The 25,196-nt window shown below is 38.5% G+C and overlaps 8 protein-coding genes and 1 long non-coding RNA gene across 9 annotated transcripts in view; 8 read left to right on the top strand and 1 right to left on the bottom strand.

The window, feature by feature from the left end:
- Positions 1-25,196, bottom strand: part of LOC309493358 — a 171,389-nt gene that overhangs the window by 19,841 nt on the left and 126,352 nt on the right. The window lies entirely within an intron of this gene.
- The window catches only part of LOC309493199 (Fc receptor-like protein 5), a 100,393-nt gene that overhangs the window by 23,865 nt on the left and 51,332 nt on the right, over positions 1-25,196 (top strand). The window lies entirely within an intron of this gene.
- On the top strand, positions 6,849-19,556 carry LOC309492929 (uncharacterized protein). The gene is made up of 2 exons (XM_082161968.1): positions 6,849-7,632; positions 18,730-19,556. Exons 1-2 carry the CDS (start codon positions 6,864-6,866, stop codon positions 19,374-19,376), a joined length of 1,416 nt encoding a protein of 471 aa, XP_082018094.1. The 5' UTR covers positions 6,849-6,863; the 3' UTR covers positions 19,377-19,556.
- On the top strand, positions 8,485-8,951 carry LOC309493298 (histone H2A-like). Its single transcript, XM_082162473.1, has one exon. The coding sequence runs from the start codon at positions 8,521-8,523 to the stop codon at positions 8,905-8,907; it is 387 nt and encodes a 128-aa protein (XP_082018599.1). The 5' UTR covers positions 8,485-8,520; the 3' UTR covers positions 8,908-8,951.
- Positions 9,849-10,350, top strand: LOC309493292 (histone H3.2). The gene has a single exon (XM_082162465.1). It carries the CDS (start codon positions 9,891-9,893, stop codon positions 10,299-10,301), a length of 411 nt encoding a protein of 136 aa, XP_082018591.1. The 5' UTR covers positions 9,849-9,890; the 3' UTR covers positions 10,302-10,350.
- On the top strand, positions 13,112-13,697 carry LOC309493326 (histone H4). The gene has a single exon (XM_082162499.1). It carries the CDS (start codon positions 13,148-13,150, stop codon positions 13,457-13,459), a length of 312 nt encoding a protein of 103 aa, XP_082018625.1. The 5' UTR covers positions 13,112-13,147; the 3' UTR covers positions 13,460-13,697.
- LOC309493314 (histone H2B-like) lies at positions 14,257-14,720 on the top strand. The gene has a single exon (XM_082162489.1). The coding sequence runs from the start codon at positions 14,302-14,304 to the stop codon at positions 14,674-14,676; it is 375 nt and encodes a 124-aa protein (XP_082018615.1). The 5' UTR covers positions 14,257-14,301; the 3' UTR covers positions 14,677-14,720.
- Positions 20,025-20,666, top strand: LOC309493304 (histone H2A-like). The gene has a single exon (XM_082162479.1). It carries the CDS (start codon positions 20,085-20,087, stop codon positions 20,460-20,462), a length of 378 nt encoding a protein of 125 aa, XP_082018605.1. The 5' UTR covers positions 20,025-20,084; the 3' UTR covers positions 20,463-20,666.
- LOC309493291 (histone H3.2) lies at positions 21,235-21,725 on the top strand. The gene has a single exon (XM_082162464.1). The coding sequence runs from the start codon at positions 21,265-21,267 to the stop codon at positions 21,673-21,675; it is 411 nt and encodes a 136-aa protein (XP_082018590.1). The 5' UTR covers positions 21,235-21,264; the 3' UTR covers positions 21,676-21,725.

Genomic DNA, 25,196 nt, shown 5'->3' with positions numbered 1-25,196 from the left:
GGCAAATGTTGCTTAGTTTGTCTTTGTTTTTACTGCTTTTCACTGAAATAGTTGCAGCACACACTACTATCATGTTCCAATTCAGTTTATGTTCTAGATAACATTTTGCAAACAGACGTTGGTCCAATCAGCGATGGTGACTCTGTGACAGAGATTATGAGGCTATTTTAGTTCACAGAAAGTACACTCAAAGTCTCAATGTGCAGGACAGGTAGACTTAGCCTATGTCCTCAAGATATTTTCAGTTCATTCTAGTTGGCCTTCTCTTCATGTTATCAAAAGATGACTTGTAACCAGTGTATTGTGAAAGCTTGGATGTTATAGTTTGCCCTCGGTCAGACAGAGTCAAGATAAATGTCCTATAGAGGAGGCAGCCAGAAGGCGTATCTCCTCTTTCAAGCATTATTCATTGATTAAAAGAAAAAGAAAAAGAAAAAGGTCAAGTTGTGACCACTTTAATTCTGTAAATGCAATGGAGAATAGATCTGTTTTGAAGAAGCTCCTCTTGTTTTTGGAACTAAGAAATAATCTCCATGTAGTTTGTGACCTTAACACATAGAAACTATGCAGCTGAATATCTATTGGGAAACCATCATTTTCCACATCTATACTCTAATATCAGTGTTACACAAGTACATGTGATGTTTTCTGACTATTGTTATGTCCTATGAGTATCTAGGGTTCTTTTCTTAACAGAACATAACAAAATGAATGTTTTGAAGAGCATTTGTCTGGGTCCTGCCACAGCACCACAACAACAAGATCCTTTTTAACACCTTTATTCAAAGGCTCTTAACATATAACAGTTTACTTTCAGAGTAGGCCTACAACTTAAGCCCTATTCGCACGGGATAAGTATTACCTGGTGACCTCTAGTCATTTGTAATTGCGGATGTTGTCTGTGATCTTAATCCCGTGCGAATCGGCCATGTCTGTAATTTGGCGGGGTCTTATATCATTTTTTCAAGGTTTTTGTTTCCTGTGCATGCGCTTTTTTATCCATCTTTCGCGAAGAATGGAGGCTGCGTTGGAGTGTTTTGATTTTGGGTGCTGGGTCATATGGCTGAAAGCTCATGGTTTTGATTTGTTCTTTTGTCTATTTTTTTGTGCTCTGTTCTTGAGGTGTTATACCCTGGAAATCCAGAGTTCTCGCGAGAGCACAAGTTGAATTTGCTCAGCGAGTTACTCTGGCGTCGAGTAATGATGCTCATTAAATATGCCCTTGTATCCGAGCTGCACCAATCACATCGGGTTATCTGATATAGGCGGGCCAGAGGCGGGCTAAACAGATGACGACAGTGCTGTGACGTCAAAGTCATTAGTAAACACTGCAAGATGGCTATGGATGAACACCAGTTGTTTGAAACGGCTTTGGCCGCTACAATGAACGAGTTAGACTTGCCTTTTATCTAAAACAGGAACAGAAGACGCCGCTCGAATTGTTCCTTTGCAAGAAGGGCGTTTTTGCTGTTTTGCCGACCGGATACAGCAAGAGTCTAATTTACCAGTTAGCTCCGTTGGTAGCTATCGTATGGGGCTTATTGTGATTGGTCGTAGTGTTATCCAATTGCGTGCAGTGAGATTTTCAAATGCATGCTTGGTGCCGCCCCTCGAGCTGGACGATTTTCATTAGTCAATGCCAGACCATTAATCTTTCAGATTAAGGTCTGGATTTCCAGGCTGGAGGTGTTATAGAGTAAAGCAACAAGCCCTGTGAAGCCGTGGTTTACAGTAAATTTAGAACAGCTAAGGGACACTGTTAGGCAAGACGCCGAACACTCTTTTTATGGCATAGTCCATAAAAATATTTATTTTATTTATTTATGTTTGTAGTGTAATTTACAATGACTTCGAACACAGCTTAGCCAATCAGAATCAAGGACTGAAACTCTCTATTTTATAAGGTGTTTTTAAATATGCATTTTGTGTTTTTACACTTTATGTTTTGCTCCAGCACCTGTTCATAAATTATTTTATGTGAGTGCATCTTTTTTTCTCTTTTGTTGAACTATAGAATTGAGAAGAAAAGAAAAAAAAAAGAAGAAGAAAAAGCATTTGTTTGTTTGTTCTCATGTGTTGGTTGATTTTATCAGCATATGCCAAAGATAGTTGACAATTTTACAGTTTACATACATTTCTTGTGTTTGTAGACGGTGACGTGATTCTGGAGAGTTCTGTTAATCCTGTGATTGAGGGAGAGACTCTGACTCTACACTGTTTACATCGATCTACAAACTCCCCGATCCTCAGCGCTGATTTCTATAAAGACGGATCACTGATCCAGAATCAGACGACAGGAGAGATGAGCATCACTACTGTCTCAAAGTCACATGAGGGTTTCTACTACTGCAAAACAGAGAAAGTACAGTCACCCCACAGTTGGATCTCTGTAAAAGGTGAAAATGCATCAGCGCATATTTGTAAATGCATAAGAGTGCAATGCTTTCATGTTTTCTTGCTTGTGTATAACTTTGTCAGTTTGTTTTTCCAGAAGCTTCAATCTCAGTCCCCAAACTTCTCAGTTTTCTACTGGCAGCCTTCATGTTTCTGCTCGTGTCCATCATATTGGCTGTCAAATGCTACAGAGTTCATGGTGAGATCTCCTTTCTTTCAGTGTGACTGTTGAATTTCAGTGTGACTGTTGAATTTGTTGAATGCTCTGTCAGTTTTATTAACAAACAACACAGTATCTCAGGTTTGTGTGTGCATTTGTTCTACGAGTCCACCAGGGTTATTCAATAATGCAGAAAAGTGTGATATGCAATAACTTCCTAAATAATGTGATATGCGAAACAATAATGCACAAAACAGAAGTTGAATAATCAAATGTAAAAATAAAACTGCTGAGGCTTTACTGTAAAATAAACACTCCTATAAAAGTTATAAACGTTCTTCAGTCAAGAGCAGTGAGTGATTTTCTCTTTGTTTTTGTTGTTTTTTGATTAACATTAATGACACAGTCAACCGCAGGTTCATAGGCTGCTGTCACTTTAAGACATAATGCATGGATCCAGTATACTGATACACACGCGTTTTTCTGTCTCAACAGTCTATGTTCACTTAGCACATGAATACTCACCAAGACTGGCCTTTTGACATATTTTTTTGTGTATTTGGCCTTACGAGCTGTGGAAGAGAACTGAATTCGGGATTGTGCGCTGTCCGAGAAACCGCTTTGTGTGCATGCGAGTACCGCATTGAGTTTTTTAAACTATTTTTTAACATTATGTATATTACACGGATGTAACAGTCATGTGTACAGTCTGTTCTTTGCTATCTGCATTAAGCTAGCGTTTTGATTTGACCTAACTTTACATTCAGTTATTGCAAGCCATTGCGATATGCATATCACAATATGTATTTGTGATATATTGTTCAGTCCTTATAGAAGGTTTAGATTGTTTAGAAATAAACAAGGGAACATTTGTAAATATATTTAGCCAGAATTATTTTATAAGTTACATGGAAGTAGTAAAGTCAAATGCTTCTGTAGCATTTGTCATATAGTAAAGGAGAAAATTGTTCTACAGCCATTAGTCTGTAGTCATTATGATGAACTTTATGTAAAAACAATAAATGTATATGTGTCTTCATTTACACTGCAAGGTTAATGTGTATGTGTGTTTGTGTTTTACAGTTAAGCCTGATGAGATTATGCCATATACCAATATACAGTCACAGAGGAATGGAGTCATGATGAATCAATGAAATCAGAACTCTGTTTTCTTATATTCTAAAAGATACTGGCAAATGCACAGCAAATTGTCTGGTGTAACATGTTTGAAATTTGTTTTGATATATCCCGTCTGTATTATTAACCTTGAGTCTTGATTTGTTTTACTATGCAACTTAATTTGTTCTTTTATTTTAAATAAATCTGCACACCATCTGTTTGGCTCAGTTAATTATGTTTCATTCACCTCAGGCAGAGTAGATGGTTGTTAATTTGGCAGATGACTTTATCCAAAGCAGCTTACATTGCATACATTTTTTTTTTTATAAGTTCAAGCATTCCATGGGAATCGAACCCATGACCTTGGTGTTGCTAGCTTAATGCTTTTTGGGCTACAGAATTAAAGATAAATATAATAATACAGCACAAAGGAGTTTCCTTCTAGCCATGTAACTGTTATTGACTGCTGTTCAGTTTGCTGAAGCACATTTTATCAGTAACCTGGAGATAACCATAGACTAGAAGGTGTGTTCTTAATATGTTGTGCATAATTGCCTCTCAATTTGGAAATGTCAAACATGGCAGATCTGATACTTGATCTAAGAACCATAATTTTCAAATGATCCGGTGCCTTTGCTTTTTAACCCTTAAATATGAAAGTTATTTTTGTTCGAGCCTCTATTATGCTCTAACATGTAGTATAAATAATAATAATAATAATAATAATGTGTCTTTAAGAGACTGTCAGTTTAACTGATGTGTTCAGTAATTCAGTTAAACCATTGCATCATATTTTGAAAACATTCTAAACTGTAATGAGCTTTTGCCTTTTTGGTGCAATATCAGAGTCGGTAAACGATTCCTGTGACCAATGCACTGCATGCACATCATTTTATTTGCCCTAAATTATTAAAGGGGTGGTATAATGCCCTTTTCACAAGATGTAAAATATATCTATGATGTCCCCAGAGTGTGTGTGTGAAGTTTTAGTGCAAAATACCCCACAGATATTTTTATATAGCAAGTTAAAGTTGTCACTTTTTGAGGGTTTGCAAAAACGCACCGTTTTGTGCCTGGCCCTTTAAATGCAAATGAGCTGCTGCAGAGGGCGGGGTTTCAAGAGCTTGTGTGTGTTAGCAGCTGCTGTTACCTCACGCAGACACACTAAAATGACAGAAACTGTTCTGCCTTTAATGTTAAACGGAGTCAGATAAGGATGGAGAGACTCAAGAAGAAGTGACAACATGTAGAATGCAACAGGACGTCTATAGCTGCATTGGTCTGATGAAATAAAGGCCACGCTTCATACAGATGTCTTTGTAGTTTATTTTGTAGCTCTCTCTCTTCAGTAAACACCGTAGACACCGTGAAAACTACAAGAAATAAAAACATATACTCAAAATATGCATTTCTCAGTCCTTCACAAGTCTCTCGAGCCAATGTCCGATGAAATGCACGTGAATGTTGCAACAGAAATACGACAAATACAATCAACATCATGAATAGCACATCACATTACACGTAAAGTAATATAAAACAACACTATAAACATTATGAAATATATAAAGGCAAATTACCGTGTGCGCCTCTCAAACCATGCAGATCAGCAATTCCTTCTCAGACTACATGTCGTGTCTCTGCATCCATATTCGTTCTGACCCAAAAATGACGCAGACCCGCTCCAAACTGAACCGGGTCATGTGACACATCACGTTTTCTACGTAAATCTTACTTAAAGAACCCCTAACTTTAAACACCTCAAAGGGCATACATTATAAATATCGGCTTCTGAATATCACAATTGTTTTAAATTGAATGAACTCAAATTGACATTAATTTATAACAAACACATAAATACACATATCAACAAAAACATGTCCTTTGACAGTTACAACGTCTCTGAATGGTTAGTTGATGAATTTATGTCGCTGATGTGGAGTTAACTATCTTCAATTAGGATATTCTGTCATGATAAATCTATAAATTGCTCATATATGAACTGTTGTGAGATGCACACAGAGTGACTTTCTATTGCATGTGAAAAGATGGATGCTAAAGTTTGAGCTGACTCACAAATGTACTCTTAAATACAACAACTTTTCCTCTTCTCAACATGGACTGCGTGTTCCCAGGGGCGGGGTTTATGTAAATTCTAGGGTTAGTGATGTCACTAACCCGAGAGGAATGTCGTGTAGTCCCAAGCAAATATCTCCCTTTGCTTTGAACTTTGAGCGTTGTAACTTTGCAGATGTTGTTTATGCTCAAACAGCAACATTACACAATAACTACAGTTAGAAAAGTGAAATCACACTCAACCACCCCTTTAAACAAGAACCTCAAACCCACTCAGAATGAAACCATGCTTGTATGTTGCAACCGGTCAGATAATGAATTCACAAAGTATGAATAATAGCCTACAGTCATGCAGTTTTAGCAGTGTTCAATTTCTTTAAGTAAACATGGCTGATATGGCAAACATCCTTATAACAACTTGTCTTGGTCCTGTTGTAATCATCATAATTTAAAGTGATTAAAAAAAATGTGCATCAGTAACTGAGAAAATTAGTTCTGATCACACCATCCAATTACCAAATTTTAATTATTGTGTTTTTATTAAGGCTTACTTACATAATGAGTTATTAATTTCACGAGTTATTCAGCTGACAAGTTTAGTTTAGTACCGAGTCCTTCATCAACGCGCGTGTCTGTGCTCATTATTGACCTGCTGAATGCACGGAGTTTGAGCTTCGTTCTGGTATTCTAAAGCCATAAAGCAGCGAGATATGTAAGGAGCAATAGTAACTGCAGATAAACATCAGACATGAGAGTCATGAGAGTCACACACACAGACAAATGTGTGTGTGCTTCAAGCTTCACAAAACAACCTCTGAATGAAACACTCTACAAGTCCCTCAGCGATCTTTCTAACATTAAAGCATTGTCAAAGTGCTAGCTCAAAACCAGGATGACACACTGCATCTTTTACCACTGTTAACACACAAAATTACATGAAATATACACGCAGCCTTGTTCATTACCGGTGCACGCTTTGGATTTGATCTAACAATGTTTAAATAAATGTTCACTTGTCGCGTGTTTTAGTCTTCAATTAAAGTTCAATCTCTCTACTCGATGTGTACGTTGTTTTTACTCTACTAAACTCTTTTACAACTCCAGCTTTATTCCAAATATGAAAGGAGAAAACACAAGCAAAGGCGTTAGTGGAGGAGCAGACACTGAACAGAGCAGGTTGAGTCTACGCGGTTCTCATGCTGCGGTTAAATACGCTGCGGTTCATTGTCGATCACAGTCAGATTGTGTGAGTCCAGATTCACTCAGAGAAATCATGGCAGAAACCGCTCCAGCATCCGCGACCAAAGCGGCCAAGAAGAAATCAGCAGCTAAAAGCAAGAAAGCAGGTCCAGGCGTCCGCGAGCTGATCGTCAAGGCTGTGTCCGCATCTAAAGAGAGGAGCGGTGTGTCCCTCGCCGCCCTGAAGAAAGCGCTCGCTGCCGGTGGATACGATGTGGAGAAGAACAACTCCCGCGTCAAGACCGCCGTCAAGAGTCTCGTTACTAATGACATCCTAGTCCATACTAAAGGAACCGGCGCCTCGGGATCCTTCAAACTCAACAAGAAACAGACCGAGACCAAGAAGAAACCCGCCAAGAAAGCGGCTCCTAAAGCCAAGAAGCCCGCAGCCAAGAAACCCGCTGCCGCTAAGAAGCCCACAACTGCAGCAGCAAAGAAGCCCGTCGCTAAGAAATCCCCGAAGAAGGTGAAGAAACCCGCCGCTAAAAAGGCAACGAAGAGCCCCAAGAAGGCAAAGAAACCGGCGACTCCTAAGAAAGCAGCGAAGAGCCCCAAAAAGGCAAAGGCGGCCAAACCCAAAACGGCGAAACCTAAAGCAGCAAAACCTAAAGCCGCCAAGCCTAAAAAGGCAGCTCCCAAGAAGAAATAAACTCTTTTTTTTTTTTTTTTTTTTTTTTTATAAAATCAAAAAGGTTCTTTTAAGAGCCACCCACTAATTCATAGTGAAGAGTATTATTTCATCAGTCATCCGTTCAATGAAAGTCATTGTTACCGCGAAGACAATACATGGGCCCTTTATATTCATGTGCACACACATTTATCCCGTTTCACAGACAATGAAGGCTTAAGCCTTGTCCCAGACAAAAATGCATATTTTAGCTGTTTTTACTGAAAGAAACTTGCACTAACGTATCTTAAAATAGGTCGGTGCCATTGTTTTATCTCAAGATGCACACCAATAGGCCTAATGTGTGTGGTTTTTTTTTGTTTGTTTTTTTCAAAGGCACGTTTATAAAAGCTACTTATATTTCCTAATTGAACTAAATGTCCTAATCCTGGTTTAATTTGAGACGTAATACATTTAAATTTTAACATTTTGATTAAATATGTGTCTGTTCGTAGACGTTTATGTTCATGCCAGTGAACTTTGAAACTGCATTGCTTCAAGAGCGACTTTAATTCATTATTATGCGTAAAACCAGACAGGTAAAGTGAAAAATGGTAATTCAACATGCTTTACAAAGTCATACATACTAAATAAAAAATAAAAATAGTGAAAATTAAGAAACTGAAGAAATTAATGACCCATTAAAAACTTAAAGAAGGACATTAAAAGTAGCAAACACATTAAAAGTAGCAAACACTATTGAGAATAGTAGAAAGGGGGTTGGGTTTGGAGGGAAGTTCACTGATTGGCTCGATGATGTGTTCAGACCCAAGCCAATAGGAGACTGGTGAGCTTTCTTTTAAAAGTCAGAACACAGCTTTCGAAGGTATTATTCTCCGCAATAGAAGAGCAATAACTGCAAACTACAATGAGTGGAAGAGGTAAAACCGGGGGAAAGGCTCGTGCTAAGGCCAAGAGTCGCTCTTCCAGGGCGGGACTGCAGTTCCCCGTCGGCCGTGTTCACAGGCTTCTCCGCAAAGGCAACTATGCCCAGCGTGTCGGTGCCGGAGCTCCGGTGTATTTGGCCGCTGTGCTCGAGTATCTGACCGCTGAGATCCTGGAGTTGGCTGGAAACGCCGCTCGGGACAACAAGAAGACCCGCATCATCCCTCGACACCTGCAGCTGGCGGTGCGCAATGACGAGGAGCTGAACAAGCTTCTGGGTGGCGTGACCATCGCTCAGGGTGGTGTGTTGCCCAACATTCAGGCCGTGCTGCTGCCCAAGAAGACCGAGAAGCCCGCGAAGGCCAAGTAGACTGACGGAAGATTCTCTTCAAACCAAAGGCTCTTTTTAGAGCCACCCAATTTCTTCCTGAAAGAGTTATTTTATTCGTCCCGTCTTTATTAAATGTTTTATTAAAGTCAAGTCAAGTTTATTTGTATAGCGCTTTTCACAATACAGATTGCATCAAAGCAGCTTCACAGTATTCAATTAAAATAATACAACAAAGTTTGTTTCAAGAGGAATTTATTGATTGATAAAATTAAATTAAATATCCCCAAAATATCCCCAACTGAGCAAGCCAAAGGCAACAGTGGCAAAGTCCGTTTGATAAACGGAAAAAAGGCAGGAGAGCCAATGAACTGACCGTTCTTGTACTATTACAATGCTGACAATAAAAAAACTAAAATCAGTTTATTTTCAATGATGTTTGTATTCTTAAAAGCTGACTAGAAATACATGTCCCTAAATAATTCCAATGAGTAACATGTTTTATTGTTATCCAGTCTCACTGCACTATTTGTAAGGATTTAATGAATGTATTATGCAAGTGCATATAGTTTTATTAGCATGGCTAAAGAGATTTAAACTGATACATTGATATAAATACAAATAAATGAAACATAAGGTACAGATTGAGTATACGTACATATCTCAGTTTTTACTATTAGTTCGACAAGTCCAAGTCCAACTCTACACTTTCAATAATATTTTTAAAAATCAATCACCGGTTTTTACAGTACAAAATATAAAACTGATTTCGCCTATTCTATTTTCATGTATACAAAGAAACAAATGATGTTTGGGCGGGAACCACAAACTGTCGTGTCTTGTTTGAAAACAGGACCAACTGTCATTAACAGACGCCAGATAATAACCAATCGAATGCCTCTGAAGCAAAGCCATCCAATGAGCGCATGGCAGCCCTGGGCTTAAATACGCGCTGTGTGCTAGTGAACTATTCATTCATTCATTCGTTTTTCTGTTCACAGCTGTAACAGGACTTTGTTGAAATTATGGCGAGAACTAAGCAGACCGCTCGTAAGTCCACCGGAGGAAAAGCCCCGAGGAAGCAGCTGGCCACTAAAGCCGCCCGTAAGAGCGCACCAGCTACCGGTGGCGTTAAGAAGCCTCATCGTTACAGGCCCGGTACCGTGGCGCTGAGAGAGATCCGCCGTTATCAGAAATCCACTGAACTGCTGATTCGCAAACTGCCCTTCCAGCGCCTGGTGAGAGAAATCGCTCAGGATTTCAAGACGGATCTGCGCTTCCAGAGCTCGGCTGTCATGGCTCTGCAGGAGGCGAGCGAGGCTTATTTAGTGGGTCTGTTTGAGGACACCAACTTGTGCGCCATCCACGCCAAGAGAGTCACCATCATGCCCAAAGACATCCAGCTGGCCCGCCGCATCCGCGGAGAGCGCGCTTAAATCCACTGTGTATCAATCATACAAACCCAAAGGCTCTTCTAAGAGCCACCTCAATGTCTCTAAAAAAAAAAAGAAATTTCTTAATTGAACTCAACCTGAATTCAGTTTTGTGGCAACTGCACAAACTTGTTGAAGGTCATATTAAGTAGTTTTGAGTTGTATTAAACGCGTGCTTTTTATCATAATAAAAGTAGCACAATGGCAACAATACATGCCAGGGAGCAGGAAAATATTTAGATTTACAGTCTTATGTAATTGACAGATTGTAGTTGCATTGTTTCTGTTGTTCTAGCTGTCTCCATTTTCCTCCTTTAGGGTTGATTTTGGATGTAAAGAGGCTCTTGGTGATTGGACCAAAGAAGAGATCTGAAGGACAAGTTTCTCAGAATTCCTCTGAAGGAAGTGTACCAAGCTTTAATGACGCTGGCGCCCTCCGCTAGACATTTAATTTCGTTGCAGTTTAGGATGTGTTTTTGAATCACCTGACTATCATTTCTGCAATTTGCGGATCTGGTTCAATTTCTAGCGGATTTTTGTTCATACTGTGTGCGTATATCTTAAAAGTAGCAAAATACTCTTTCATGTATAGCCTATAACCTATATTGGTATTTTTAATTGCTACTACGTTATATTATGTTAAAAGAATGTTTATTCCTTGGAGGCAGTCAATGCACGCGTAAGCTCGTTCGCACATTCATTTAAGCATAAAAACGCTGAATTAGACTTTGAATGTTACTTTATGTATATTATGTGGAAGTATTTAATTATTTTTCGTCTGATATTTGATTTAAAGTGAATGTGTATAAACCTGGGGAAGTTTACAGCTGCTACACTTGTATAAATATGCACAATTATATTTATGCTATTGCATTACTTTTTTTATTGTTCAGTTATTACTGTTTCTGCCTCATGATTGTATCTATATTCATTATTGTTCATTTATAGAACCACACCCATACTGATGCATGAATCAAAAGACAACAGTAAAGAACTTTATTGTGGACCTGGACCAAGTGATTTATTGTTCTGCCTGAATAATCTGTAGCGGTTGTCATCTAGTTTAAGATCCGCACCTTAACAACTTTCATACAGGGAGCTCTCTCTGATGATTGCTGTGTGTAAAGACTGATTTCTGTGAAATCTCTCTCTTGTGGTGTTTAACAGAGTGCTGTTAGTTACTTTTGCTACAGTTGGATCTTTTGATATCAGTGCCCTATTGATACCGTATAACAACTTTATTTTTTGAGAAGCTGTAGGTTGTGAGTGCCTTATGTATTTCTGTAGGCCAAAAGGCCCCCACTTTTTCTCCTGTAAGGAGGTATGGTATGTTTTGTTTCTTTTATTTTGATTCGTAGAGAACTTTTGTTTGTTTATTGTTTAGGCATTAGCTCACCCCTGAAATTATTTATTTTTTGCTTCCTAACTGTTTGTTTCTTTGTTTGTTTGTTTGTTTTGTTTAAGAAATTGATTTGTTAAAACCACGAATATCACTGTGAAAATAGCCCGGAGAACAAGAAAATAAAAATGGGTAAATACAAAGTATTTGTTTGTCATTTGTAACACCCTGACCTAGACCAGGGACCATAACAAGAGCTTTCTTCTTGAAAGAATCAAAAATCAAATACATATAGGCAACTGTTTTATCTCTTCCAGAAAAAGGTTAAAGAAAGGCTTACACTTACAATATTTATACTTGTGTACAAAATATTTGGCCAGAAACAAAATTATCTTTATCTGAAGATAAATCCACAGGAGCAAAGTACATCAAAGTCGTCAGAAATAAACCTTCGGAAAAAAAACATTTGGGGATAGCAAGGATGCATCATTTTATAAGACTTTTCTTTGATCGAATTTTTTTTTTTTTTTGGGTGGCAAAGCCCACACTTCTCAAGTAGCCCGGTTAATTTCAACTACATGTCAGTTACAATAAATGATGGCATTAGGACAAGAGACAACATTTTTTTCTGGAAAAAAACACAAATACTCCTGTTGTTTGATTTGGTGGTAAGAGATAATTTACCAACATATGTATCAGATCAATTTTTTTGATATCTTGTTATTTTGTAGCTTGTTATTAAATCCATTTATAAACATAACAAACCCAGAAGGGATAATATCTAATTCCTTTGCTGTAATTAGGATTTTATAAAGTGACAAAAAATATTCATATTTTAAAGTAATTCCTTGGCCATTGAACTAATAACTGACTCACTAAAATTATATTTAAATATTTTTACATTTAGCAGACGCTTTTATCCAAAGCGACTTACATTGCATTATCCTATACATATATACATAGGTATGTGCAATCCCCTGGGATCGAACCCACAACCTTGCGTTGTTAACGCAATGCTCTTACCACTGAGCTATAGGAAATATTGAATATTGAACTATATTTCCATAAATAGTATGCAGAACGTGATGCCACAGTGATTGCTTGTTCCCTGAAGTGTGTGTTTGTTTGTTTGTTTTTTTAAACCAAGCTTTGGGCTTCTCACTGCAGATCCATGGGTGGGGTATGAGATCCAGCTCTCTTGAATGTAATTTGGGAAAGTGGTCGTATTGGATGAAGTTAGACGATGGTGCAACCAAACCCTCATACCCACCCATAACTCTATCCCTCCACCCATTATATCCACAGAGGTGGAGCTGAACTACGTCAAACTCGACGTCCAGAGAGGTGGAGCTCCATGTCATTTGGTGGACACCAGTTGGAGAGTAGCGTGTCGAGTGACGTTTAATAGAACCACCCATGAATTTGGTTTCAACTAGGTCCGCTAGCCGACTATAAACCTCTGTTTTCCAGCGGCAGTTCTGTATTCTGTTTGTGAATTGAATTTGCAGTCATGTCTGGAAGAGGAAAAGGCGGTAAAGGACTCGGGAAAGGAGGCGCTAAGCGTCACCGAAAGGTTCTTCGCGATAATATCCAGGGAATCACTAAACCCGCTATTCGTCGTCTTGCTCGACGTGGCGGCGTCAAGCGTATTTCTGGCCTGATCTATGAAGAGACTCGCGGTGTGTTGAAGGTGTTTCTGGAGAACGTCATTCGTGATGCTGTGACTTACACTGAACACGCCAAGAGAAAGACCGTCACCGCCATGGATGTTGTGTACGCGCTGAAGCGACAGGGACGCACTCTGTACGGGTTCGGGGGTTAAAAGATCCACGAAGAAGAAAAACCCAACGGCTCTTTTAAGAGCCACCCACATTGTCAAACAAAGAGTCAGTTTAAGCCACGTCCACCATGCCATTATTTATATAACTGTATCAGATTTGAGAACGAGCTTCATTAATTAGCTTTTAGAAGACGTTATAAAATAATGTAGTGATACTGTCAGTATATTTTCATTATCTTATACCGAAAGGTGTCTAAAATAGTGTTGCTTTCAATGGTGCTGGAATGCATTTTTATTTTAATTTACTGATGTCAAAGTTGTGATTTACAAAATAAAAAAACGAAATTGTATCAAAGTTAGCAGAAGTGAAAATGCAAAAACAGGAAGAACTCGAGTGGGCTTTTATTTACTATTTGTGTAAGGTTCGTTTAAACGGATAAAATTGTTTTATGAATCAATGAAGATCTGTTGAAAAACGGTTTAAAAGGGTGCCTGACCTGGTCTCTTTCCTCCAATACTCCCTTTATAGATCTAATGGGGTCTAAAATGTCACGATGGTGCACAATATTTGTCTAGAACTGCTTATTTTCTCAAAATATTACTATATTCTATAAATAAAGCGAGCGGGAAATAAACCGGAAACAGCCATGGTGTTGTTCAAACATTTGGCGGTAGGCGGGGCTATTATTTAACCTCATGTGATTGGCCCTCGTTCTTTCGTAATGCTTTGATTTGTCCAATGAAATACGAGTTTGTGGGTTTGGCCTATTTAAAGAGACAAACAATGAGATGGTTCCGCTAAATTAGCATAGGACAGTGAATAAAAGCCTCTGTATCACACATGAATTCACATTGATTCCACAGTTTTGCGATCATTCAGCATCATGCCTGAACCAGCGAAGTCCGCACCTAAGAAGGGCTCGAAGAAGGCCGTCACTAAAACCGCCGGCAAGGGCGGAAAGAAGCGCAGAAAGTCCAGGAAGGAGAGCTACGCGATCTACGTGTACAAAGTCCTGAAGCAGGTTCATCCCGACACCGGGATTTCCTCCAAGGCGATGGGAATCATGAACTCTTTCGTCAACGACATCTTCGAGCGCATCGCCGGTGAAGCGTCTCGTCTCGCTCACTACAACAAGCGCTCCACCATCACATCGAGAGAGATCCAGACCGCCGTGCGTCTGCTGCTGCCCGGAGAGCTGGCCAAACACGCCGTGTCTGAGGGCACAAAGGCTGTGACCAAATACACCAGCTCAAAGTAGAGCTCAGCTCAACACACAACACAAAGGCTCTTTTAAGAGCCACGCATGTTGTCTTTAAAAAGAGCTTCACTTTTTCTGCACCATTTTTGGTTCAATAGTTTAAGAAATGGTGTTCTTGTTTAACATTCTTGCTGTTTTTGGTAAAAAAACTAACGTGATCATTGAAGTTTTTCATTAATATGCTACTATTTTAACAACCTCAAAAATAAGTCTTTTAGGTTAGATTGTGTGTGTGTATATGTGTATATATATATATATATATATATATGAATATATAGAAGAATTAATATTTAAAAAAAATATATATATATATGAAGAATTTATAAAGAATATATATATATATATTTTTTTTTTAAATATTAATTCTTCTATATATTCATATATATATATATATATATATATATATATATATATATATGAATATATAGAAGAATTAATATTTAAAAAAAATATATATATATATATATTCTTTATAAATTCTTCATATATATATATTTTTTTTTTTTAAGGGAGTGGATTCTGGAATCCACTACATGCTTCAATAAATATCTAATGAGTGATTATAATCAAGGTATTAATATTTTCCTTCTAAATATCACATGAGTTGAATGACTTTTCTAAGCTTATGAGATTTTACTTTGTTATAGAAGTTACCAGTGTGATTACTGAAATTTTCTTTTTATGTGTTCTTTAATGTCTGTATTTGATATTTGAATGCAGTAACAGTGCTTGTTCATTTAGCACGGCTTCCAGAAATGAATTATTCTTTAATGTGTCAATACATGCATCTGCTTTTCTAGGTACCCTGACAACTATGGTCATTGAAGTCTATAGTTTAAGGGTCATTTCTTTGTTAAAGCCTTACTTTCCAACCTTGGAAAAGCTGTGTGTGTGTGTTTGTCTTATTGTTTACAGGTTAAGGAACCACTGGCATTATTGGAGATTGACTGACTTATTTTCTTCGACATGTTGGTCCCCAGTAACCCAAATCTGAGAACTGGAAGGTCACAACGTGCCTAACTTCAGGGTCCGAGTGTCAGCTGCATAATCGATGGGAGATATGCTTCAGTCTATCTGTATATGTGTGGAAAATTACTATATTTATCTTTCTTAGCCAATCAGAATAATTCAACCTGAATCAAGGACATAGTTCAGACCTCGGTGTAGGGTATAATTGCTGTGATCTTTGTAACTGTAAGCGGGGCGGCCTACGAACTCCTGTGTGAGTCTTGAAGCTGACTTCTGCTGATGAAACTGCAAACTATCTTCAGTAAAACTTTTCTTCAATTTATAATAATTCTGGTTCCGGGTCTTCATTCATCATATCTGGTTCTTGGTCTTTGACTGTAAATCCCCTTACTATATATATATATATATATATATATAGAGAGAGAGAGAGAGAGAGAGAGAGAGAATAATTAATAAAATAAATAATATGAATAAAGACACTATCATAAATATTGACCAGTTTGGAAAATGTCACTGCTTATCTGTTTTGTCTTATTAAAGATATTCCATCTGAAATGAGCATCATAAGCAAAGGGTCCTGGTGGCATTTTTATTATTTATTAGTACAATTCTTTTAGAATGAAAAGTTGACCAATTTTGTCATTTTATAGAAATAATGTCAGTGGAGATCTGTTTGCTCGAAATACAATACACCTGGATTTTCACACATTCAATACATATTCAACATATCAGATATAGTAGCATCTGTCTCAGCTTTTACTAACATTTTTCAAGTTTGAAATTATCATGTTTGTGAGTAGAAACATACAGTATATGTGCTGAAATTGCATCACGCTGTCAGTGGAAAGAACATTTCTCATTCATTTAGGCCTGTTATAAAACTTTACCTTGCACTGCCGACTTGTATTACTGTACATTACTCACTCATATTACACTGCTCACCTATATTACACTACTCATTAATATTACATTAAATTAATGCAATGTTTAGGGAGCCAATGCAGTGTTGACAGAACCTGGCTAATATGGTCATACTTCCTGGTTCTAGTAAGAACTCTAGCTGCTGCGTTTTGGACCAGCTGTAGTTTGTGTATTATGCGTGGTATAAACCCATTCGATTATTACAATAATCTAGCCTTGAGGTTATGAACGCATGAACTAACTTTTCCACATTTGTTATTGAGAGCTTATGTTGAAATTTAGATATATTTTTAAGATGGAAAAATGCAGTTTTACAGATGCTAGAAACATGGCTTTCAAATGAAAGATTGGTATCAAAGAGCACACCCAGGTTCCTAACCGACGATGAAGACTTGACAGAGCAGCCGTGTTAGACAGTATATTAATTATCTTTAAATAATAGGATGGGAAAGTAGAATTTAAAAAATTATATATTGCTTGAGTAATCTTTTTTTTATTATAAAGTTTTTTTCCTCCTTTCCATTGATGCTTTAAATTCCAGTCCAACCGCCATTAAACCAGAATAGTAAAGAAGACCATTAAGACAGAAGAGATGACAGAAACCATTAAAATATTCCTGGTAGAATAATAAATCAAATGTGTACAAAACAGATAAGAGAAAATAGATTCCTAAATATTAATTTAGGCCTAATGTTGTGGATTTTAACTCATAGCCAATATGTGCAGAACATTGCTGAACTGACATCAAAGAGTTTTGCTCTCTGTTCAGAGTTGAACAAAAGTGGCTCTTAAAAAAGAAAACAAATTGTGGTTTTCATATAAGTGTTGTTTTGGTCAGCTTGAAGCACACAAACATTATCCGAGCCTGTTTGTGACTCATAAGACGACAGAAGGCATATAGTAGATTGTGTACAGCAGGTTTATCATTTAAAGGCTTATTTGTGAATCAACAATGATAAAGTCGCTTCACCTGTCATCACTTACTCACCCTAATGTTGTTCTAAACCTCAATGGCTTTCTTTCTTCTGTGGAACATTAAAGAAAATAATTTTGTCCATACAATGAAAGTCAGTGGTCACTAAACGCTCTTACTTGTATCGAAATATCTTGTGTTCGGTAGAAGAATTGTCCCTTTACAAATGAATGCAAATGACACACTGACACAATTAAACAAAGTGGAAACTTGTTTTTACAGCATTTAATAATCTAGATTAACGTTACAAATTTTGGCCTCAGACTCTGATGTTTTCAAATTGGAAAAGTCCCTAAATTTAGGCTTAAGAGGTTGAATAAACATCCACAAAACTGAGACCTGCAGCAAAACAACATTTTTAAATTGTTTTAACATCATTAAATGTGTTTTGTTATAGTGTGAGCAAATCCAAGTGGAGAACCAGTTGCAGTGATTTGACTGAAACTGTAAGAAACCAGACGAGTCTAGTCTAGAGACCAGTAAACTCAACACTAATTCATTATCCTCATCATTTCAGTTCAACACCATCATTTAAAAAAAAAAAAAAAAAAAGAAAAGAATCTGTCTTAATAAATATATAAAGCATAATGGCCCATTGTACATACCTGACTATGTTGTGAATTAGCATGTATAGTGGTTAAAAGGAAATTATGACCTGCGCTCACAGAGTCACAGACAGACTCTTGAGACTCCAGATGATGTTTGTGTGCTTCAAGCTTCCCAAAACAACAGCTGTACAAGAGCCTCCTAACGCCCATCACTGATGCTGATTTCATTAAAGTCTCTTTCAGACTGTTAGCTGAGCACACAAATGACCAGTTCAGGCTTTTATCACCTTTTTCATAAAAAATATCCATCAGATTTGCACGCGGCTTTCCCCCGCGGCTGATGCTCGTCTTGGATTTGGTCTGACGAAAGCAAACGTAACGTTTCCTCTTTGCATTTTTTAGTCTCAAATGAAAGCCCAGAACCTCTGCTTGGTGTTCACTTAGTTTTGACTGAATCAAACTATTTAACAGCTCCAGGTTTGCTCCAAATGTAAGAGAAGAAAACACAAGCGTCAGCGAGCAGCAGAAACCGAGCGGGGCAGGTTGAGTCTACGAGGTTCTCATGTGTTGTTTAAGACCGCAGCGCCGCTCGAGCGCTATTCAAAACATTACTGAAACTAGACAGAGTTTGAAAGACTACAGATCCGATCAGAGAGACAGAGATGGCAGAAACCGCCCCAGCCCCCGCTCCTGCCGCCCCGGCCAAAGCACCCAAGAAGAAGTCCGCCGTGAAAGCCAAGAAAGCCGGTCCAGGCGTCGGCGAGCTCATCGTCAAGGCTGTGTCCGCATCCAAGGAGAGGAGCGGTGTGTCCCTCGCCGCCCTGAAGAAAGCGCTCGCTGCCGGTGGATACGATGTGGAGAAGAACAACTCCCGCGTCAAGATCGGCATCAAGAGTCTGGTGACTAAAGGCACCCTCGTTCAGGTCAAAGGGACCGGTGCCTCGGGCTCCTTCAAACTCAACAAGCAGCAAGCCGAGACCAAGAAGAAACCAGCCAAGAAAGCGGCACCTAAAGCCAAGAAGCCCGCAGCCAAGAAACCCGCTGCCGCTAAGAAGCCCAAAACTGCCGCAGCAAAGAAGCCCGCCGCTAAGAAATCGCCGAAGAAGGTGAAGAAACCCGCCGCTAAAAAGGCAACGAAGAGCCCCAAGAAGGCCAAGAAACCAGCGACTCCTAAGAAAGCAGCCAAGAGCCCCAAAAAGGCAAAGGCAGCAAAACCCAAAACGGTGAAACCTAAAGCAGCAAAACCTAAAGCCGCCAAGCCTAAAAAGGCAGCTCCCAAGAAGAAATAAATCTAACGTTACTGTTGGTTTCTCAACGGCTCTTTTAAGAGCCAACCACTGACTCTGAGTTAAGAGCAAAACTCATGTATATGATTGATTAGTTAATTCTGGAATCAAATAACCATGATGTGACTTTCGACCACTTAGACTCATGCAATTAATGAAGTCACCAAGTTTAGGTAAAACTCAAGTAAACCAATCTTATTTGTAAGAAATTGATTAAAAAGGCCAAAAAGCTTATGATGGTTCAAACAGGGTGATCACAGTCTAAATAGGATGTTGATTAACAGTACAGAATATATACACTACATAATATGCTGGAGAAATGTGACAATAGAAACAACAATGGCAGTGATTCAATTCCAATATTAAAATAGGATAATAATTCGTTACAGTATCAGATCTAGTCAATGTGCACAGAATAGTGTATGAAAGGTGAAGCACTGTTGGTAGGAAGAGTGTATAATACCCATTTTTGAATTTTCTATCAAACATGAGTCTCTTTTGTCAGTGTCTATGGTGTCTAGTCAATACATGTGATCGTTCCAAAAAGGGGGTTGGGTTTTGGAGCGAAGTTCAATGATTGGTTTGAAACTTATCACAGTCTAAACCAATGGGCGACTGGCACTCTCGTTTAAATACAGAATGTGCAATCATTGTTCTTAATCATTCTGTTATTTTCGTCAGAACGGTCTGTTGTAGTAACTGTTCTTAAAAATGAGTGGAAGAGGTAAAACCGGTGGAAAGGCTCGTGCTAAGGCCAAGAGTCGCTCTTCCAGGGCGGGACTGCAGTTCCCAGTCGGCCGTGTTCACAGGCTTCTCCGTAAAGGCAACTATGCGCAACGCGTCGGTGCCGGAGCTCCGGTGTATTTGGCCGCTGTGCTCGAGTATCTGACCGCTGAGATCCTGGAGTTGGCTGGAAACGCCGCTCGGGACAACAAGAAGACCCGCATCATCCCTCGACATCTGCAGCTGGCGGTGCGCAATGACGAGGAGCTGAACAAGCTTCTTGGTGGCGTGACCATCGCTCAGGGTGGTGTGTTGCCCAACATTCAGGCCGTGCTGCTGCCCAAGAAGACCGAGAAGGCCAAGTAGACTGACGGAAGATTCTCTTCAAACCAAAGGCTCTTTTAAGAGCCACCCAATTTCTCCAAGGAAGAGTGTTTTCATTCGTCTGATTTTTATTTGATTTTCTATTAAGGTTAGCTCGATAAAAACAAATAAAAATGGCAGAAGAATGTCCATGAATTGAAAGTTATGTACAAGGTTGGGTATTAATAAATAAAAACGTTAATCAAAGTGACAGGTTTAAGATTATTTCTTATGGAAACGCTCTTTTAAGTGTCAGCTTTTCAATGAAGCCATTTCTTTAAATCTTAAAATCTGACTAGAAATGCATGTCTCTAGATAATTAATTGAGTAATATGTTTTATTGATATCCGGTCTCACTACACTATATGTAAAGATTTAATGAATGTATTATGAAAGTGCATATAGTTTTATTAGCATAGCTAAACATATTTAAACTGATATCAATTCAAAGAAATGAAATATAACGTGGTTAAGTACGTTCTTATCTCAGTTTTACTATTAGTGCCACAAGTCCAACTCTGCACTTTCAATAATATTTTAAAAATCAATCACGGGTTTTGCTGTATTCATGCCTATTCTATTTTCACGTCTACAAAGAGAAACAAAGGATGTTCGTGAAAACAGTAGGCGTACAGCCATTGGCCAACTGTCATTTACCGACGCCAGACAATAACCAATCAAATGCCTCTGAAGCAAAGACATCCAATGAGCGCATGGCAGCCACGGGCATAAATACGCGCTGTGTTACAGAGAACTATTCATTCTTTCGTCTTCTTCACAGTAATAACTGATCTTCCAGGAAGCAATGGCGAGAACTAAGCAGACCGCTCGTAAGTCCACCGGAGGAAAAGCCCCGAGGAAGCAACTGGCCACTAAAGCCGCCCGTAAGAGCGCACCCGCTACCGGTGGCGTTAAGAAGCCTCATCGTTACAGGCCCGGTACCGTGGCGCTGAGAGAGATCCGCCGTTATCAGAAATCCACTGAACTGCTGATTCGCAAACTGCCCTTCCAGCGTCTGGTGAGAGAAATCGCTCAAGATTTCAAGACGGATCTGCGCTTCCAGAGCTCGGCTGTCATGGCCCTGCAGGAGGCGAGCGAGGCATATTTGGTGGGTCTGTTTGAGGACACCAACTTGTGCGCCATCCACGCCAAGAGAGTCACCATCATGCCAAAAGACATCCAGCTGGCCCGCCGCATCCGCGGAGAGCGCGCTTAAACCCCCAGCTGAAACAGTCATACAAACCCAAAGGCTCTTTTAAGAGCCACCTCAATGTCTCACAAAAGAGGTTTTCTTTGAGCTTGCTTTATAAAGCCATGTAATTATATTGATACAGATCAGCTGAAATATTCGTGTTTTTTTTTTTTTTATGAATGGTATCAGCACACTGATCTGCCCTTGTTTCAAGATCACATTACGTAGTTCTAATAAAAATAAGCTATATTTCCATAAACAGTATGCAGAACGGTCCGGGTATCGTTCGTTCATTTGTTTTTGCTCTCACATACGAAAAAGAAAAAACGAGAAAACAGCTCCTTTTTCCGTTTTTTCGTTTTTTTTTGAAAAACGAAAAAACGAAATTATGACTTGATTTTTGGTTTTCCCGTTCTTGCACGGAAATCAGAAAAACAACTTGATATTGGTCCGTGTACGTTTTGATAGTTTGTTTTCCAATTTGAAATGAAATAAGCAGAAACGAGAAAACGGCCCCTTTATTCGTTTTTTCGTTTTTTTTTAAAAAAACGAAAAAACGAGATTTCGGCTTGAGTTTTCGTTTTTTAGTTCACAGGCAAAAAACGAATAAATGACTTCAAAATTCGTTTTCCACATGTGGGCGGCCTGACACGCCCCCTTCCGCCGATTGGTCAAGCAAATCTGAGCATGTGACGTCATCAGTTGTCGCTCCGGTCAGGTCTGCTCAACAAAATAATAGTCCTCTACTATGGCTACAGATTCTTAAACTGTACAGGGCAGGTCCTACTGGGCTTTCTTCTGTGCAACTTTACACGTTTCACAGAAATATTTACATCAGAAATATTAATTATTAGTCTGCCACCAGCCCGTTTTATGTAGCTGTGCGGAGTTAAATCTGCTGACAGCGCCGAGCGGGAGACGCTCACTGACCAATGTTCAGATCAGCAGTCAGAACTTTTCTTTTAGACGCTCCGTTTTGCCACGGGATGGTGATTGCAAATACTGTAATGCCAATCGGCTGAGGGTGGGTACCGATGATGGTGAAATACAGTTTTACTGAAGCTGTAATCATAGCCGCGACCCGCGAGAATGAGACAGATGATTGACAGGACGATAGCGAAGGCAATTAAAGGCGCAAGATAACTTCTGTTAACAAAAACATAAATAAAAAAAAAGTTTAATATAAGTGACTTTGTCTTTGTTTTATTGTTTTTGTTGGTTTTAATCAAATCATTGTGAACCACAAACTGAGCCTTCGTTTTAAAGGGCAATTTCCAAATATATTTAATTTTTTTGTTATAATATGGGTATTTTATAATACAGCATAAATAAAAACAAACACACGTAATATGTATGCCTATAGGCAAAACACCACAGTTTTTTGGTTTTGTTTGTGTGAACTTTTATCCCCAACCATATTTCTTCATGGGCTCCACGCCAGGGGTCACGCTCAGCACCCCTACTTCCCATGGTAGCCTACTAACTGTAATTATGCTGACCCAGTTTATATGTAAAATCTTTGGTATATGTAATATCTAAAAACACTTTACAGTGTGATGGAAATAAACTTTTCTTAAAGCGTGTTGTATATCACCACAGATTTATTGACACCCTTCTATCTGTGTTGTATACTGAAATAGACAATTGTCCTGCAGAATGATGAGGTTTTTTGTAATAACACAATTATACCATAAAAAAAATAATATATATATATATATATATATATATATATATATATATATATATACAGTGCATAATTTGTAAAGTGGGAGGTCCCGGAGCGCAGAGGGGGTGTGGATCCGGCCACTCAAAACGGGGGTTGGAGGTAACAGAACAAAAAAAAAATAAAATAAAAAAATACACTGCCTACGTAGCTTCTCTGCAGGGACAGCGCCAGAGAATTGTTAACGCATGTGCTGAGTGGGTGCTAGATCATTGACGGGGAGCTGCGCAAAACTTGGCCACTAAATATTTAATATTCAGTTATGTTAATGATCACAATTACAGTTTTAATTTGATTAAATTGAACAAGCGCAACATTCAGCATTCAATCAAATAGGCCTATTCTAAAAGATGTAGGCTATTATTAATAATAATGTTATTTCAACACAATATCTCGTTATTTCGAAATAATATGTGTGCGTGCATCCGGTGACGCGTGTATTGATTTTTATTAATAAACAAGTGTTTTCTCTAAAAGTGTCGACTCGGCTGCAAAGATGAAGTTGACGATCGCCATCTCCGTGTGAACTCGCTTATAGAGAGAAATGCACATAAATAAGCCTAATGGATTACATAATCAGAAAGTAGCCTTTTTCTTTTTTCGTTTTGAATTATTTCGTTTAAAGACATTTCAAGCTTTGTGTATTTGATGTATTTGTCATGTCTGTGTGAGGCATACGCTGAGTTTCGTTAAGTTAGGATCGCGCGGGCGCCTCCGTTATATTTGTTTCATAGGCCTATTCATTAAATACAGGCAATTGGTTGATGAAAAATTGATTAAAATTAAGATACAATTTATACAAAACGAAATTCACTTTAAAGAAAGGCTTTCTACAAAACAACTTCAACTTCAACGGTCAAAATCATGTCTGACCCGCTCCATGTCTCATATTGCGCATCCTATCTTACTCGGTCGTGCTGTTCACTTTTCATAAATCAACATAAATGGAAGAAAAAATAAAAATAACATTATAATATTTTAACAAATATGAAACTAAATGCGCTTTTTTAATGGCTACAATAGTACGCCTACATACTCTCTATTTGTACAAATTTCTGCACATTCATTTAATTCTGAATTTTGCAAACACAAGTTGAAAGGCATTTGTTCAAATCAAGTTCACGGATAATTGTGCGTGCATTTATTAATCATTATGATACTAAAATCCTAACAAATAGGCTATGCTATGTACAAAAAATCAGATGAGCCCATAATATGAACGCATTTACACGTTAAGCATTTTCCTCCCATAGAAAAACATTATCGCTTAATGTGGCTTAATGCAGATTAGAATGTCCCCTTATTATGTCGAAATAACAAGATATTATGTCGATACTAGGCTACTGTGTCCACCGTGGTCTCCTTTTTGATCAGCGGGAACGATTTTTGCTTTTTTGGGATCTGACTGTCCAGCGTATTTGAAAAAGTTAAGCAAACTTTCCTGTCTTTTTGACATTTTTCCCCTGAGTGAAACGATCGAGGCTAACAGCAATCTCAACTCGTACAACAAGCGCGCAAGTCATGTGTCACAAACATTGAACACTACACAAACAGGAAAATTTTTTTTTTTTTTTTCATTTAGGCAATTAATTTTAGTGACACAGGAGGTGCCGGATCCAATAAAAAAGGTTCCGGATCCAATGTCGGAGGTGACGGAACATGTTCCGGCGTGTTCCGGCTCAAATTAAGCCCTATATATATATATATATATATATATATATATATATATATATATATATATATATGTGTGTGTGTGTGTGTGTATGTATATATGTGTAAAGGCAGGATCACCTACTGGTGGAACCTAAACGGAAGTCCAGTC

Source organism: Leuciscus leuciscus (assembly GCF_965113295.1).
Source record: "Leuciscus leuciscus genome assembly, chromosome: 2".
In the NCBI taxonomy this organism is placed as follows: domain Eukaryota; kingdom Metazoa; phylum Chordata; class Actinopteri; order Cypriniformes; family Leuciscidae; genus Leuciscus; species Leuciscus leuciscus.
Note: the sequence above shows the minus strand (reverse complement) of the source record. Positions and strands in the feature narration are given on the sequence as shown.